At 47.2% G+C, this 18,231-nt stretch overlaps 1 protein-coding gene across 1 annotated transcript in view; it reads right to left on the bottom strand.

The window, feature by feature from the left end:
* Positions 1–18,231, bottom strand: part of ITPKB (inositol-trisphosphate 3-kinase B) — a 104,648-nt gene that overhangs the window by 10,512 nt on the left and 75,905 nt on the right. Inside the window, exons 3-5 of the mRNA XM_026658195.2 lie at positions 13,798–13,897; positions 12,919–13,132; positions 6,434–6,638 (exon numbers count right to left, since the gene is read on the bottom strand). Coding sequence (XP_026513980.1) covers positions 6,434–6,638; positions 12,919–13,132; positions 13,798–13,897 — 519 coding nt within the window. The remainder of the gene's footprint in view (positions 1–6,433; positions 6,639–12,918; positions 13,133–13,797; positions 13,898–18,231) is intronic.

The following is an 18,231-nucleotide window of genomic DNA, read 5'->3' as shown; positions in this document are numbered from 1 at the left end:
GAGAGCCTCAGATGCTGTAGAAATGAAGAGCATAGATCAGGTTCTTTCATTGTTTGTCCAGATCCTATAAACCACTGAGTAATCAGAATTCCCTTTGGGACCTGCACTTCCTGGCTGTAGAGGCTAGTTTTAAAGTGTGTCCTATACACACAGCTTTGTTTCCAGTCTAGTGCTCCATGAAGGATGACTTGTTTGCCCACAACACTCTGAAAGGATGGGAGCCGGAAAGACATCCTGTTATGCTGGGGAAGATGAAGTAAGAATGAAGAACTGGATCAGAGGATGAGGGAAGGAACAGAGTACAATGAATATCCTGTCCTGTAGCTTTAGATGTCCTTATAAAGCCTTCCCGGGGCGTTCCGAGTATTCAACTGAGCACCATTCCCAAAGAAATGGAAGGTGAAATATGTGTGTGTACAATGCATGAATTGTGGGGGCGAGTAGACTGATCATGTAAATCAGTGTGCCAAATTTAGTCAGTAAATGATATGCAAATATAATCCAAGATTATGCACATTATGTAAACTGACTTAAGCAATAGTAAAACCTACAACTAAAGATGATGAACAATCTTGCTTGCTAAAGTATGCTCAGTGGAGTGGATCTGTGCGACGTTACACCTGTTTAGGAAAACTGCTGTTTGTGTGAGTGCAATTGGGAGCCATTTATAATGCATAAAGTCCTAAGTGCTTTGGGACATGACAGCCTGAGATCATCTCAGGGCCTGTGCACCGTTGCAGGTGGCCAAGATCAGAGAAGCCGTGCTGACAGAATGTGTGCTCTCAGGGAGTGGGGAAGTACCTTCAGAGGAGGTTTGCTTGCTCAGGAACTTGATCCCTCTTGTTGTCCAGAGGGAGAGCTCCCTGGCTACTATGCATCAGTCATCAGTCATATGGAAACCTCCCCTGCCCCTGCCCCTTGGAGATGACAGATACCAACCTGGAGAAGGGCTATCACACTAGTTTCACATGTAAACTGCAGTACAGCCTTGCACAAAGCATTCAAGAAGGGAGGTGTATGGTTATGAGTGGAGTTTTACGTGCGGCTATAAATAAATGAAACAGTGGATGGGCTTTGAGATAAGGCATTAGCTCCGTTACAGGAAAGCCAGCTAGAATATTTATAATGCTGCTCCTATAATTATTCCCCACTTGAAGTTTTCCCTGAGCTGCCAGGCAGTGCTGTGGTGTTTTCCATAGGCTTGACATTTACAGGTGTTCTAGCCCCAGGGAGTTAATCTTTACAAAGAAGAAATGTAGGGCTGGTTGATGGGCCATAGCAACTGGGCTTTCCCTGCCACCACCCCCACATTAGCACCAGTTTTAGCCTATGGTAACTTTAGTGTCAAGGCTAACTTGTTTCTTCCGTGGAATCCTAGAACTTGCAGTCAGCAAGATCAGGTCGCCAGGTTCTTTCTTGAAGGGTGTTTGGGTGGGATTTTCAGGAGCCTAAGGAAGTTAAGTCAATGGAGTTTGTGTGACTATATAAATGTGTATACATCAGTACAGCAATACACTATGCAGGGCATATACTTCTGAGAGTGACTGATGCCTCAAGGTAGTTTTAACTACCAGTAGAAATGGGATCCATCTTGAGTTTTACCCTGGTTATTTTGATAAAATCTGGCGTTCCCAGCCTTTTCAATGCAGGAAAGCACCACTGTCCCCATTGTACAGACAGAGAGATGCAAAGTGGGTAAGTGACTTACTCACGGTCACCCAGCAAGCTGGGGACGGAGCTAGGAATGGGACAGGAACTAGGTTCCCAAGTCCCAGTCTTGCGGTCTGCCTACTAGATTCCATTGCCCTCCTCTTGAAACTTGATACATTCACTAAGGCTCTCTTCATGCAAGTCTCTTGCTCCACCCCACAACGCTCTGCCTATTGATACTTGCACACAACTCTCAGTTACTTCAGTGGGAGCTGCTCCTGCCGATCTGAAAACAAGATTTAGCACAAGATCCTCTCTATCAAGATCTCTACTACAGACAACTTACAGGGTAGATTACTCCAGACAATCCTGTTTTTCCAGGAAGATGTCCAAAGTGAGAAAGTAGGGAAGGAAAAAACAAGAACAGTCTCTCAATAAAACTTTCCTAAGTTTCCCCACGAGGCTTCAATAGCAGCTTCAAGATACTGAATGCCTGTTCTCAGCAGGGAATGCTTATCCAGCTATGAAGCAAGCAAAGTAATACAATTCAGCAACATTTGCTGTGTGTAAAACTTCAACTTATAGGTAGGGGAAAAGATCTATGCCAGTAACCAAAGTGAAATGTCAGTGCTATAGATTGGAGGGGGAAAAAATCTAGGAACTGAGGGATTTAAGGAGAATTACAGTAATTAGAGGCAAAAGACTTAAGTAGATGAGTCCATCCCCTTGCGGTATCCCTATATATAATCCTTTAGACCAAGCATGCAGCCCAGAGAACTATGAACAGATAAATACACTTAATCTTAGCAAGAGGACAGAGAGAAGCAACAGACAAATCACCATGTGCAAGATTTAGTCCTAACTGATCCAGCTACTTTTTAGTTTTAGTTTCATAAAGTGCACCAGCCAAACAGTGACAGTTACAGCAATGGAAATGGGTGAAGGGTTGTTCAGATTAAGGGCTGATATAGGGAACTGTCTGACTGGGTGGAGGGAGCAAAGAGGAGGGGATTTAGTGGTGTTTTGAAGAGGGCTGGGAAAATCAGTGAAATGGGACAGTTCTCAGTAAGGTGTCAGTTAAGAATCAGCCTCCAATAGAACTGGAGGGGAAGGGGGAAACTGAGCAGTGGTCAGAACTGGTGGAACAGATGAGGGAACGTGTATTACGGCAAGACGACAAAGGTTTTTTAAGGGGAAGGTAGCCAATGGTGGGGGCCTCTCAGGAAGGCGGCTATGCTGCAGCACACCAACCATGCTGAAAAAATGATTATTCTTACTTTAGCCCCTTTCAGCAAGTCCCTGAGTGACACAGACAGATACAAATGCAATACCACCCGCTGGTCATGAATCTTGTTGCATCAATTCAACCTCAGAAAGGCCTCCTCTTCTCACAGTGGGATCGCCTTCATTGCTCGGCGTTTGTCCAAGGAAAAACATTTGCTAGGAGCATGGGTTGAAATGGTCCAGTCACAGCAGTTCAGTAAGAAGGTGCTTTTCAATGGGGCACCGTCTTTGCACCAGAATGTACGCTTGCATTTAGCCCCGCACTTTCCAAGTCTCTCAACCTCATGGTTGCGAAGCCCTCCCTAATGTAAAAGGATGCAGTGACGCCTGCCCAGTTATGCAGACAGCCTGAAACAGCAGCTGTGAGAATGTTGACTAAGGTTAAATCCAATGACTAATGACAATACAAATAATGCATCCGACGAAGTGGGCATTCACCCACGAAAGCTTATGCTCCAATACATCTGTTAGTCTTAAAGGTGCCACAGGACTCTCTGTTGCTTAATATAAATAATCTCTATGTCAGCCATTTCCCCGCTGATCAAAGAGTGTTAAGAAAATGGGGCTGTTATTAGGAGGATCTCCACAGAGTACTGAAGGAGTAGCTGGGGTCGTGGATGTCAGTTGCAGCGAGTGCCACTACTCATTTTAACCACCACTTACCACTTGTTTTAGCCCCAGCTTGTTTTAATCAATCTGACCACTGGTTAGTGGAGTTGAACTCTTAATCCCTTCTGCCCTTCTCCCCAATTCAAAGCAGGGTTTCCTTCATTTCAATTCAGTGCTACAGCGATTGGATGTTTCTCTCTAGTAAAGGGTTTGAAAGCGCCTAAGACCCATTAACTTGCAATGAGACTTAGGCTTCTAAGGCCTGATCTGCACCTAAAAATGTGATCAATCTAGCTACATCGCTAAAGGCTGTGAAAAATGTTGTGCCCTGTGCCACGTCGTTAGGGTGACATAACCCCCACTGTAGAATTCTTCCATTAGCCTAGCTACCACCTTTTTGGAGAGGTGGATTACCTACATTGATTACCTACCCCTTCTGTTGAGGTAGGACTCATCTACACTACGGTGCTACAGTGGCACAGCTGCAGTGCTGTAGCTGTGTCGCTGTAGTGTGGACATACCCTCAGTCACTTAGGGCTTGTCTTCACTGCAAAGTTGTAACTTGTTCCCCATTCACACATACAAACCCTTCACTCGAGTGTGGTGCTTGTAAATCAAGTTGGCTGGCCCATAAGGGGGCTCGGGCTGCAGCTCGAGTCAGCAGAACTCATTAGTTGCTAACATGACTATCCTGCAGTGTGGATGAAGGCTAGTTCCACTCATGTGCCGCTAGTCCTCCAATGCCTTCCCATAATTCCTCTCCTCTAACCACCAGTCCTCATGAAGGGACAGACAAGTTCCTCCACAATTCACTGGGAGATAATTCATAGAGTAGCTCTGCTTACTGCAGTGCCAAGGACCGAGAGACAGCCCCCAGAATTCTTAGACCCACACACGAGTGAGTGCAGCACCTGAGTGGACAAAGCAGCTTGCATGCTATTTTGCAGTGTGGCTGCTCTCACTCAAGCTAGGCTAAAATTGAGAGAAGTAACTCAAGCGTAGATAACTTAAATTAATTCTGCAGTGAAGACATGTCCTTCAGCACTTTTGCAAGAGTTACCCATCATGTTTAAATGAGAGACAGAGCATCTCGTTACATGGGAGAGGAATCTCCATAGCCCCTGATCATGATCATGCCTCGATACTGCAATCTGAGATGGGCACAAACTAAAACCCACATTGTGGTTTGGATCAAGGTTTCAGCTCAGAACTTTAGCATGACAATTCCAGACACCAAAACAGACACCCTGAGCTTTGGTAAAGTTCAGATCCATATAGGCTTTTGCTTCTCTTCATTATAGAGACTGGCTCATGTACTAAAAGGATTGGATCATGTTTTTGGACAAGCTGCCTCTAGAGGGCAGCTTTAAACTGCTAGGATGTTACACAGCAACTATTAGTCTAGGCCAGGGCAGAGGTGGGCAAACTACTGCGGCCTGCAGGACCCTCCTGCCAGGCCCCTGAGCTCCTGCCCCGGGAGACTAGCCCCCGGCCCCTCCCCCGCTGTTCCCCCTTCCCCGCAGCCTCAGCTCCCCCCGCCGCCGGCGCAATGCTCTGGGCAGCAGGACTGCGAGCTTCTGGGGCAGCGCCACTGCAGAGCCTGGCCTGACCCGGTGCTCTATGCTGCGCGGTGCATGGCTGTAGCACCACCAGCCACCGGTGCTCCAGGCAGTGCGGTAAAGGGGCAGGGAGCGGGGGGGGGGGAGTTGGATAGAGGGCACGGGAGTTTGGGGTGGTAGTCAGGGGGCAGGGGTGTGGATAGGGGTCAGGGCGGTCAGAGGGCAGGGGGGTTGAATGGGGGCAGGGATCCAGGGGGGCAGTCGGGGCGGGGGTTCCAGGGGCGGTCAGGGGACAAGGAGCGGGGGAGGGGTGGATGGGGCAGGGTCCTGGGGGTGGGCTGTCAGGGGGTGAGAAGCGGGGGGGAGGGTGGAAATGGGGGAAGGCGGGCCATGCCCCCCTCCCCTAACCGGCCCCCCATACAATTTCCAAAACCCGATGTGGCCCTCAGGCCAAAAAGTTTGCCCGCCCCTGGTCTAGGGCCTGGTCTACACTTACAAGTTGGGTCCACATAACTACGGCACTCAGGGGCGTGAAAAATCCACACTCCTGAATGCCGTAGCTAAGCCAAACTAAGCCCCAGCATAGACATGGCTATGGCGATGGAAGAATTCTCCTGTCAATCTAGCTACTGCTATTCGGGGAGGTGGATTACCGACATTGACGGAAAAAATCTCTTCCATAACTATAGGAAGGATCTACGCTACGGCGCTACCGTGGCAAAGCTACATGGCCTAGCTTTTCAGTCGTTAGAGTTGCTAGCCCTCGAGTGCCATCCAGGACGGCGGCAGTCAGTGAAACATGAGTAAAATGTGCAGAGCTTTTACAGAGGACTTATTTGTCAGGCAGACTTTTCCCAGTTTACTTGTGCCTTTATCACATTTCACTCCTCTCTTATACAGCCAGATCTTGAGAGATTGGAAGGGGAAGGAGCAGAAACAAATTCTGCTTTGAATTTTCAGGTCACAGAGCTGGATCCTGATTTTTTTTTGAAATATCTCTAAAGTTTGGAAGGGGCTCAGTTCTCTGTTATTGAGGCAAGTTAGGACCCAAAAGCAAAAGTTTAGTCAAAGCTTTGCCTGCTGTTTTGGGTGGAAAGAGCAGTTTTCCAAGGCTCTCCCTCAGAAGCCATAAGGTGGCACAGGACATCTTGAAATGCCATGAGCCTGGCTCAGAGAGATCGTTCTGTGTGCACCTTTCACCAAGTTTGGCTACAGAAACTTCATGCTACTAATAGCGGTTGCAGGAAATTAATACTTCTCCCAGGCAGGTTTTCCCATGAACCCTGCCAGTGACCAGTGTTATGACACGGAGACGGGTCAAGCAGCCTCACCTTTATCCCCTCAATTCTGAATCCCAGGGTTGCTGTAGAACTAATGGTCTCCCTCCACTGCATGTATCGGGGCTTGGTTACTGCATGTAGGTCATTCTCCTCCTCGGTCGGGGCACTGGGATCTACTTCAATCATCTTCTGATACATGTCCTTCCGCAGGCTTGGCTTCTTTCTGGCCTTTGTTAGCTCTTCCTCCAAATACGTTCTGCAAAGGAGGCGGAAAGATTATTAGCAGTTGATGAGTGCGGTACTGTTCCAATGTATTGTGGTCACTGTCTGAACATGTTAATAGCACTGAGGAAGGATGGCACTCCTTACTAAGGGACTGATCCCCCAATATAGTCCGCAACAGGAAGTCCAAGTGCCTTCAATTCCCATTGACTTCACTTGGAAGTGAGGGCACTCAAAGTCCTCACAGGACTAAAACCTAAAGCGGCAGTGTCGTATGGGCAATTTCCAAAGAACAAGAACCCCCAACACCTGGGGTTGCAATAAATATGTATACAGGCCTCAGGCCACATAACCCATGAACAGGTGTTACAAATAAAAACTCAACATTAGCGACCTGAGATGAGGTACAGGAAAAGTCCATCAGCTATCTTCAGTTACACCAAGGGTACGTCTACACTTACCGGAGGGTCCGGCAGCAGGCAATCGATGTTCTGGGATCGATCCCGGAAGTGCTCGCCGTCGACGCCGGTACTCCAGCTCGCCGAGAGGAGTACGCGGCATCGACGGCGGAGCCTTCCTGCCGCGTCTGGACCCGCGGTAAGTTCGGACTAAGGTACTTCGAATTCAGCTACGTTATTAACTAGCTGAATTTGCGTACCTTAGTCCGAAGTAGGGGGGTAGTCTGGACCAGGCCCAAGAAAGGAGATACAGAAGGCAAATGCAGCATGCACAGAAAAGCTTTTTTATTTCCAGCCCACCTGCCATCATTCAGAGCTCAGACCACAGACAGACATTACAATTCAGGCGCAACCCCAAAATGGTCCAGTTTATAACATGTTCCAAGGGCTGGCTCGGTAGGAGCCGCTCTGCCATTTGCAGAGCGGGCCAAGAGAAACACAAGACACTTGTACTGCAGTAGTGCCTGGAGGCTACAGTCAGAATCAGAGCCCTGCTGTGTCAGGCACTGCATAGTTAGCAACGGTCCTTACCCCAGAAAGCATGTACCTGGGATAACATAAGATATCCAGGGAGTAACTGCCTATAGAGAAATGTGAAGACATTAACCTACATAAAGACTTGTTTAACTGATCCTGCACAGTTTAGTACCCCAAGTTTCCACCCTGGTGCAAATACTTCAGACATTCTGAAGTTACTCAGGATTCAAAAATTAATATGGCTAAAATCAGATTAGTTCCCCTGCTCTGCCTATCGTTGGGGCCCCACAGTTCCCTCCTGACAGGTGTGAGTGGGCTCTGAAGACCCAGACAGGCCGGTAACACCTCTGTCAGATCTGTTCCAACACAGCTACCCTCCTCTCACTGCTAAATATCTAACAGGACTCTGGGACATTAGATGGTGTCATCTTCTGATCAACTGGTAGAGTTGACATAATGAGAGGTGACTCCATGGGGATTTGCTGAAGCAAGTCAAAGATATCAGCGAAACAGATGACCAAGTTCGGTCCTGGACAAATACTGGATAAACTTAGGATGCAGCTGATGTGGTATTTAAGAGCTGTAGGTTTTCTCCACCAACGGACCTGTTCTGCGAGGTAGTAAGCACCTCTCCTGCACAGTGCAATGTCCAAGTCCTGCCATGTCTTCCTCTCCCTCATTCCAAAGATCAGCCTTCAGCTAAAACTGTCTGGGCCCTCACCACTCCAGTTACTGTAACCTCTTCTGTGGCCCCTCACAACATCCCCTCCAGCCCATACAGAAACACAGTCAGTGGGATCATTTTCCACGACCACTGATCTGGCCACTGCACAACTGCATCAGGTTTTTGCAATCACCTTCAAGGCCCTACCTAACTTCCACTCAAGCCTCAGATCCTTAATGTGCACCAAATCAGTGTCATCAACAAGAGGGGGGAGGTTTTCTCTCTCACTCAACCCTTCTCCTCTGGAATAAGTTAGAAGCAGATTACTCAACGTTTGTCTTGGATAACTAGTTTGGAATGCTGAGCAAACCTAAACAAGTAGTTATTCTCCCAAGCTAAATGAAGCTTTCAAAATGTGCTATGTCAACTGACCATGTACCATGGAAACTGGCACAATTCAAAAAGAGAGAGAGAGAAGTTGCTACATTCCAACACTTGACTGTTAACAGCATCTGATGTTCCCTTTGATAATCAGCTGACATGCTTTGACTTTTGTTGAAGTCTGTCTTGTGCTTTTTGGTACATGACCCTGCCCCCTCACCGCATACCACGGTGTGCTGCAGCAAACAGGGTATTAAACAGGATGTTTTCACACAAAGCTGTTTTGAGATAGCTTAGTTCATCTGGCGTTAGTCTGTTTCAGTTGGACTATCAAGGAGGCAAAACCTTGTTCCCACTCCTGTAAAATACAGAGCGGAGTGAAGAGGTGTAACTTTGAACAGGTCTGTACGATTCATGATGGAAAACAATGAGACAACTGGGAGGGGCTGGAGTGCGTATTCCTCCATTGGACATATATGTCCTTTCCCATAGATTTTATTGTTCTGGGTCCCATTTATCTGAAATCCTGTTCTCTGAACAGACATACAGAGTGTTTATTACCCTTGCTGTGGATTTGGGCCAGTCATCTCACAGTGATAACTGTGATACATCAGGGGGATTGGCAATGAAGTCTTACAGTTGTTTTCAGTCAGCCTCCAGACAGATGTAAGCTGCCACTTCCTAGAGAAACCCGCGGGTGGGGAAAGGGCAGGCTCCTCTAGGACAGGGTGGAAATGCTGAGATAGCATCTGCTCACTCACAAGCAACAGCTATGACCTGCCTTCGGATAAGTCCCTCTCAGAACAAACACTTTTGCCACCATCTGTTGAACTAACAAGATCTGCTAAGGAATAAACTCTGTGCAGGGTTTGGTGTCTCCACTGCTCTTTACCACGGCCCTGTTGTCACAGTTCACAGCACTGATTTGTGCTCTATAGGTAGGCTCGGAAGGATTTGATTTTTATTGGCAAACGTCGATTTCACTGTGCGCGCGCGCGCACACGCACACACACAAACTGACAAAAAAAAACCTTTCCGTCGATGATCATCAAAATTTACAGCTCGGCCAAGTAAGAAAAATGCCACTTGAGAACTTACTAAAGTCTGATTTAAGGATATTTACTTTACATATTTTGCCGTGTGATGCTGACAATTTGTGTTTTAATGGTTATGAAGGTTGAACTTTCTGTATCTCAATGTCTATTACCATTAAATAATTATTTCTGAAACCTCCATTGTTGCCCTCCCCCCCCTGCCCCCGGCCCCAGAATTTCACACCTCTGTGAAAATGTAAATAGCTAACAATAGAAAAAATGCTTACAAATACACATTGGTGATATTATCCATCAAAATTATAAATACATAAAAATCAAATTCTATCCCTTCCTCCGGTAGCAGACATTCAATAACCTTCACCATTTGCTGCTTCCCAAACAGAGGACTTGTTCATGATATCAGGCCTTAATCTTCCGACTCATGGATCCCCCATCCTTCCCCACAGGCCTTGCCCACAGTGGTAAGTTTCACTCTAGAAATACATATGAATCAGTATTTCACAAGCTATAATCCTCAAAGCCCACTTGAAGTAGTAAAGATTCTAAAAGAATCATTTAACCTACCTGTGAAAATGCATCTAGCTCTGGGGCAGCCATTGAACAGTTTAGGAGAGCAGGTGGAAAGCCACCCAGTTGAAATGCAGTGGGAATTCAGGAAGGCAGAATGTAATTACCACAATGTGAATCTGGCCAGGACACAGAGGTTATTCATAAAGTCACACCACATCTTTAATAGCTACAAAGGATCAAAACCTTGATTTTACATCTTCAGAGTAGCAGAACAGGGCCCCCTAACACAATGGTAGGAAATTGCTTTGACACTGACTGAGAAAAAGTATCACCTACTGAAATTCCACTCCCTATAGCAGGGGTGGGCAAACTTTTTGGCCCAAGGGCCACATCTGGGCATAGAAATTGTATGGTGGGCCATGAATGCTCACATAATTGGGGTTAGGGTGCGGAATGGGGTGAGGGCTCTGGCTGGGGGTGCGGGCTCCGGGGTGGGGCCAGAAATGAGGAGTGTAGGGTGTGGGAGGGGGCTCTGGGCTGGGGTGGGGGGGAGAGGACTCCAACTGGGGGTGCAGGCTCTGGGGTGGGGCTGGGGATGACAGGTTTGGAGTGCAGGAGGGTGCAATTTGCTTTCCTCATTGAGTCTCCATTGGTAAGCTTTAGTGTGCACCTTTTTGCACCATTATGTCTATTTTAACACAAACACTGTTTTGACTCCACTGCATTGCCGATCTCCCCTGAAAGTCAAGCTCTAGCTACCTGCTCGGCAATCACATGCAGATGATTTTGCCTAATTCCACCCACCGATAACAGTGTGGCAAAGGGATATACAGCCCCTTTCACAACTTCCTGCACTGCTGTAGCCTCCTGGCTTGTCAATGACACCAACACAGACCGGGCCTACAGGTCACTGCCGGTGCAAGCAAATTTTAAGGAAAAGATCTTCCCTAACCTCCTTGACGAGGATGTGCTCTTTTGGGCAAAGCATTGGCTAACCCTGCTCAGAATATTTTTCTACTTGTTCATGCAGTAACTTGAACTTCATTCCCCTTCTGTGAAGCAGAGGCCAACCAAAACAGTGCAGCAGAACAGCCTGCCTCCTTTCAGAGATACAAAAAAAAGCACATGGGCAAATTTACTAGGACAGTGGGTTTTCCTGTGGGGGCTTGTGAACAAGATTTAATTGTCACCCCAGGGGACAGACCCAGTCCCCATTTCCTCCAAGTTACACTTCAACCCATGCCCAAGGCGGGGCGGGGGGGAGGGATGCTGCTAGCTTGGAGACTGCCAGCATTCCATTACCTGCATTCCTCCCCCTCCGGAGGGGGAGTATGGGTTTTGTGTCTGACAGTCTAACATGCCAGTTCATGTTTCACATCAGGAGTTCAAAAGGGGAAGAAGAAGAAGGAAAAAAAGAAATTCCTCTCTTCCCACAAGAGCTGTCAGCTTTTCCAGAAAGCATAAGCGTCTCTACCACATCTAAGCTTTAAGTCTGTCCTTTACAGGGATCTAAAACCCAAGCTGGCTAGCGGTTTATATCTGGCCTGAATCTGCATACTGGCTTTGGGTTTCGACATAAAAACTTAAGAACCTGATCCTGCAATGCTTGCCCATGTGTAATCCTTACTTGCTCAAATAATCCCATTGAAGTCAACAGGACTAGTTCCATGGTTAAGGTCTGCATAGCTAAGCGTTTGCAGGATTGAATTTTAATAGTTCGTAGATGGGTTCCAAGGAAGACTAGGATACATATGCTCACCCTTTGTAAAAGGCTTCAGGATTCACTGATGAAGGACAGAGTAGAATATTATACACTGTGTCACAAAGAGCATGCAAGAGCTAGTAAGAAGTAAGGGGAAGGATAAAAAGCTGTTTGAACTCAGATCTGAAGTGGAGCGTGTGAGGCAGAGATACAAGAAGGCTGACAGCTAGCACCAAGGCCTTCGCTGCAGCTTGAATGGGCTAGAGCCCCACATGGAATACACATATGCCCTGATGATTTCCTTGGGGCATCTCCCAGAACATTAGCTGTCCGGATAGACCTTGTCCCAGCACGCTAGAATGTACTTTGATAGTGTAAAACATTAGGTGGTAAATGCTGTTCTTCCTTCAGAGAGGGGTGCAACTCCCTGGTGCTCTTCACCACAGAGCCAGAGATGGGTGTGCGACAGCACTGCTTGTGTTTTAGTCTAGGTGTGTGATGTCTAAGAAATGCTACCCCTGCCTGGACTTAAGGCAAACTTCTGGTGGGAGCTCCCAAGCAGGGCTCTCTCTCTCTGTCTCACCTCTTTTTAAAGCTGCTTCATTCGAGGATCTCTATTCTGACCCCTATACAACTCCTGAAATGCACCTCCCCCCACCTAGATCAGTGCCCTTTGTGGTTGAGAGAGCAGGGCAAGGTACTGTCTCAAAAGCTGTCATCCCCAGGCCCCTGGAACAGCAATGGGCTACTAGTGCAGACTGATGCAACACCAAGCAATCCACTTTCACAGTACACCACAGAGTTACCAACATGTGACTGCAGGAGTCTGTTCCACCATTTCCCAGCCCAGGTTTCCTCTTGTGTCTCCCACCCCCACCCGCTTGGCTTCCCTCTCTAAAGCCCTGGGCAATAGTCATCCATGGCCAAGTAAGCCTGTCAGAGTAGCCAGTTTGCTCTGGATATTGTTTACTTGGGTATAATGTTGCTTTAAACACTGGATTTGGGTTCTTGAACTCAGGCTGCTCCTTTCTGCTCAGTTACAAGCCAATGCACCTAGCAGCACTAACCTGACTCCCATCTTGCAGTCCATAACGCAGGGGGAGTCAAATTCAGCCAGCAGGTCTTCCATCTGATTGTACCGCTCCCCATCCTTCACCACATCCCCATGGTAGGCAGGAACAAAGGGCTTAAGGACGTCGTTCATCAAGCGGTCCAAGCAGCGCTGCTCAGATTCACAGTGCTTCTTGAGTATCCTGCCATTGGCTGCAGCCTTGAAGCTACCTGAGAGACAAAAGGCAACACAGTGCTTACAGGTGCAGACCCTTCGCAGAGGAGAGCAGTCATGAAGCCTCCTGCCCCTGCTGACATCCCCACCCAGAACACTCAAGGTATACTGAACTGCTATTGAGTGTTACATAGTGTCAAAGGTTAACAGGATCTGACATGACAGACCTCAAGTCAGAGTCAAAGCTATATGTACTACTCATTTGGGGGGGGACCTCTATCACTCCTTCCCTGCCCCCCGAACCACTGCCGCTAAGCATGTTAGCTTCCAGGGACTGATGAAGGAGAGCAACACCCCCACACATTGCTAAGTGGCAGGGTTTGAACTTGGAACCTTCATCAGCCGAGCACAAACCTCTACAGCTTGAGTGACAGGAGTAACTACAGCATCTGGCAGCAGTGATAGCACTACACTTTACAAGCATGCCACACTGGGATCTCCTTCATCTCCACACTATGCAATCTAGCATTTAGATCAGACCCTCCCTCAAGCCCCTGCTTCCCCAGAGACAGATTCAAGGTGAGCACTTAATGAGCGTCACAGAGACAATTGAGGCCAACACAGCTGATTAACTGAACAATCAGGAGACTTCCCAACATTTCATTAGTCTCACACCCTGGAGGGTTCCCTTGATGACATGGCACAGCTCAACCTTCCATACCTGCATGCCCTGCTAGTTGAATCCAAGGATACTTTTTCTTGAAGGACATAACAAAGGGAGACCACTGCACCATATTTTTGATCTTCCGCCATGACTTGCTCTAAGGAAACAGAGAAAGGCATATAGTGGGTCAATTGTTTGCTGTTCATAAAGCTGGCTTAGAGAGCAAGTTTGTGGATTTTGGGGATAGGGGAAAAGAAGGCCAACACTGAAGGGTGAAAGAGAAAGGAGCACAGGGAACACTGCTTCTCCCCTTTCTCTTCTGCCCCTGTGCCAGGCTGGGCTAGGAGCAAATAAGTCATTGGATCTCAATTATCAATTCACATTGGCATAAATCAAGAGTGACTCCATTGAAGTGAATGGAATTTCAGTTTTACACTGGTGAAAGCAAGATCAGAATCAGGCCCATTGGCTCAGGAGAGCACCCAGCTGCATTATATACAGCAGAGTCACCTGCTATCCGAGGACAGGCTGTCAGCTCATTTCTGGGGTCCACCCTGGACAACTCGTGAGTTAGAATTCTAGAAATTGTAGTAAGATTTTACAGGTATGCCAGCATTTGTCAGGCTGGCAAAACTCCACTTCAGATCCACAAGCAAGAAGCCTATTTTTGTTCCCACTGGAAGACAGCTGCTTTGGTCATTAAGTATTGAGTCCGTGAGTGTCTGATTGACGAGCCAAACCCAGAGAGTCAGCACATTTGAGAGAACAGTTCGCTTCTGACATATGGTATTTGTTGTTAGATAGATTTATTAGTATAAATAAATGTGTGTACCAAGCGGGGTTGTACTCAAACATAGGAAAGCCTCTTTCAAAGACGCAGTCTTTCCTGAAGAAAGTTGTTTTCCCTAGATTGTTCTGATGGAACACACAGCTAGTAAGAGGCAGAGATATTTCTTATCTCAACACCAGAAGGCTGTGCAAACAATCCGTGCAGGCTATATACAACAACAACAACGGAAAAATGCCTAATTGCACAAGATGAGACAACCAGTGCTTTTGTCCTGGCGACTCGAGAGCAATTGAGTTCAGCTTGGAAGTGCACATTAAAGTTACTACCTTCATTTGCTCAACCTTAAAAATGCACGTAGGAGAGCAGCTACCTCATTCCATACAGTCTGGAGAACCAAGCTTCATTCCCTATCCATCTGCAAGGGGTGAATGAGTGATCCAACATTCCCAGTCCTTAGGGCATTTACTTGGGGTGAAGTCACAGGCCAGAGTCAGGCAGCTAATATTGTAGCCAATGCATTTAGGAAGAAGGAATTGATCTGGGTGCAGAAAACAGATCAACGTTTTTAATTTCCTAAGCCATCCCGCTGAAAGTCACCATTGTATGAGTTTGGGGCCACTGCACTCATCAAGGTTGCTAAGAGCAGCTGTATGAAGTCTTAGCAACAGAGAAACACAGATGTGGGGTGGCCACTTATCTGAAGCTCTGAACTCAGTTTTCAGACAGCAGGTTCTCCTACTATCTGGTGTGATTTTATAGAGTGCGGGGCCACGTGGCATTAGAAGTTTTAACATTAAACCGCAAGAAGCATGCACTAGATTATGCCATTTAAGCATGGACCCAAGTAAGGGGAAGTGTGAAGCTGCTTTGCCTCCTGGGGTAGCCATATGCAAGAGAGAACAGGCTGCACCAGATTTCAGACTGACCTTCCAAAGGGAGTAAGGGTGAGGTAGGGCCAGGTATCTTTGTGGGACACAGTGAGAGAGCAGTCCCTGCACTCCACGGGGTGTCAGGCTCTTGCATGGGATGCACAATGGAGGGAGGGGACAGGGTGGGAGGATCTGGACAAATGATCTCTCCCACCAGAGTGCCTGGATTGGCCACTCACCCTTCCAAGTAGTTATTGGGGAATCAGGGGTGTCAGTCTGGTCCTGGGCTTGTTTATAGACCAAATGTTTGTCAAGGAAGCTTCCAAAACGTTAAGATCACCCGGGGCCTCTGTCTCTCTTGCACTTTGCTGTTTAGGATTTATTTATTCAAGCTGCAACTTTGCCAGGTTGGATCAAGAATGCAGAAGGCAGCTCCCTACCTGACATGTGGATGAACGCTTTCTTTCCAAGTAAAATGCCAGAAGTTGTGTGCTTTGGCTGTTCTTTGTTCTCTCTTGGCAGAGTGCACAGGGGCTTTCCCCCTCCTTTTGTTTTCAAAATAGTAACATTGAGTTCTGACTGTCACTGATTAATTGATTTATTTATTTATTTTAAAAAGGACTCCAGTCTGCAAGGGAGTTAGGCTTCAGATCAATGCGACCCAACTTGTCTAAAATAAAAGGGGGAATCCTCCCACCAACGCAGAAACATAAGTCACTCAGTCCCAGGATACAAGCCAAGGCAACGACTGTTCTCGAGCCAAGATTTTGTTTTTCGGTGGTTAGAGGTTTATAGCAAAAGCCTTGATGTATTTCAAAGCATGAGCTAAATGATGCCAAGTGACTCCCGGAGTAGTGGTGGCCATCTCAATGCCTTCCCCAGCGGAGGCTTTGAGAGATATCCAGATAAGTCCTGCTCTGTCAATTCTGTCTTTCTTCTACACCAGACCCAAAAGCCTTATTGGCAAAGAAAATAGAGTTCTCACAACTCTGGGATGGGCTAACCCCCTGCCCCTGGCAACTGTTTCACCTGGTGTGCTAACTAGCGGGTACTGAACCGACAGAGTGCACTTTCTAGTCAGTTAAGCAAGATAGGGATCTAATGACCAGCTGAACCAGGGTCCAGTGTTGCCTGTCCTCAGCATGTCCACAAGCACAGCACATTCCCACTACTTTACACCCCCAGGAAATGGTTCTGATCCAGATCTAGGACAGGTGTTTGCAAGCCACACTTAAGTGCACAACCCGTTTTCAGAGTTACTGCTTTTCCAACAGGCTTGCACATACTAAACAGTATCTCAAGCCCTGCCAAGCAGTCAGACCTTCATCCAACCAAGGAGATGCGACGATAGGGGAAGAACCTGAAGTGTTACTGAGTGGCCTTGTATTTCAGGGGAGGAGATGTTTACTTGGAGCAGCTGTGCAGAGGATTTTGAGTAGAGCGGCAGTGTTTGTCTCAAACTGCAGAAGTCAGCTCCAGTTGAATTCAAATGACCTTGGTGAACAGGAGTATACTTGTGTGCCTATGACTTGCTAGAGTTTTCTATGGGGATATTTGGGAAATTTCAGGCCATGATTTGCAGCGTTTCAAGTTGGCTCTGGTGTGTGGGAATAAGCAGCCTATTATAGGCTCAGCCTATCAAATACCATGTGACCTACCCAATGTCACAGTCCACCCCACTCCTCAGTAGCCATTTCTACCGGTTTCTCAGAGGCATAAATTCACTTGAGCTCTCCCAGTACAGAAGACAGGGTATGCTTAGTCTCTGCCCTTGCAATTCCTTTGGGAGCCATCTTTATTTTACATTTGGCCTGAGATAAGCACTTCCCAGCTTTACAAGGAAAAGTTTGCTTCACCAATAGAGATCTCTTGTGCCATCAGCCCAAGGCCTACAGTGTATTATTCCCAGCCCAGAATGCCAGAGCAGCTTGTTTTGCTGGCTAGAATTTTATTGGTTGGGTGAAAAACAAGTGTTTGGCTTCTCTATTACTGTAGTGGTTAACCAGCAAGAATTTTTGTCAGGGACAATTGCCCTACTGAACTGGGGAGCTGCCTGACACTTCTGTCCACTGTAAAATGAGATCTAACATCTCCTGGAGGAGACACAGGGATTATTTTACTCTGTCAAGTTTCATCGTGACCACAAACCTTTCTGTGGCCCCAGAATCCACAAACCTTCCCCCTCACGGGAGTCACTCTCCCAGCCCACTCTTCACCCCACAGCTTTCCCCTTCCCTGTTCACATCTCCCACATGGCTCCAGGCTTGTCTGCCTAGGTACACAGCGTCCTCATCCAAAACACATCCTGACGCAAGGGGGGCTCCAGGCCCTTGGGGTGCCCAAGCATTCCCCCCCCACACACACATGCACACACACACTCCTGCTGGCACCTGCGAATGGGAACACAGCAGTCCAGACAACAACGTTTTTTAAACAGGCCCTTTGGTGAGGTGTTCCATGGAAGAGCATCACCTCCAAGCTTTAACGTAACTGTTTGTTTGTACTTCAAGAAGTTATTCCGAGCTAGGTATAAGATCAAGCCTACAGTTACCTGTGTAGGTCAGACTGCATATGTAGTTACTAGGAGAGTGTTACTTGCAGGTGGTTGACAGATATTCAGAGTAAATTATTCTTTAGAACACCGGGAACCAGCCTATTTGGAAGAGTCATGTGGTGTTATAGAGCAGTGAAGTGTCAGTTGGTACACAAGATGGTGGTTTTGATGAAGTTATTCATGTGCCTGACCATTTCAGGAAGGCTTGTATGCACTGAAGTCAATGGCACTACGCATGGTTAAAATGAAGCACATGTTTAAGTTCTTTGCATGATCAG

The sequence above is a fragment of the Terrapene carolina genome, unplaced genomic scaffold, assembly GCF_002925995.2.
Source record: "Terrapene carolina triunguis isolate 2854851 unplaced genomic scaffold, T_m_triunguis-2.0 Scaffold406, whole genome shotgun sequence".
Lineage (NCBI taxonomy): Eukaryota > Metazoa > Chordata > Testudines > Emydidae > Terrapene > Terrapene triunguis.
This window is presented reverse-complemented; position numbering and strand designations above follow the sequence as displayed.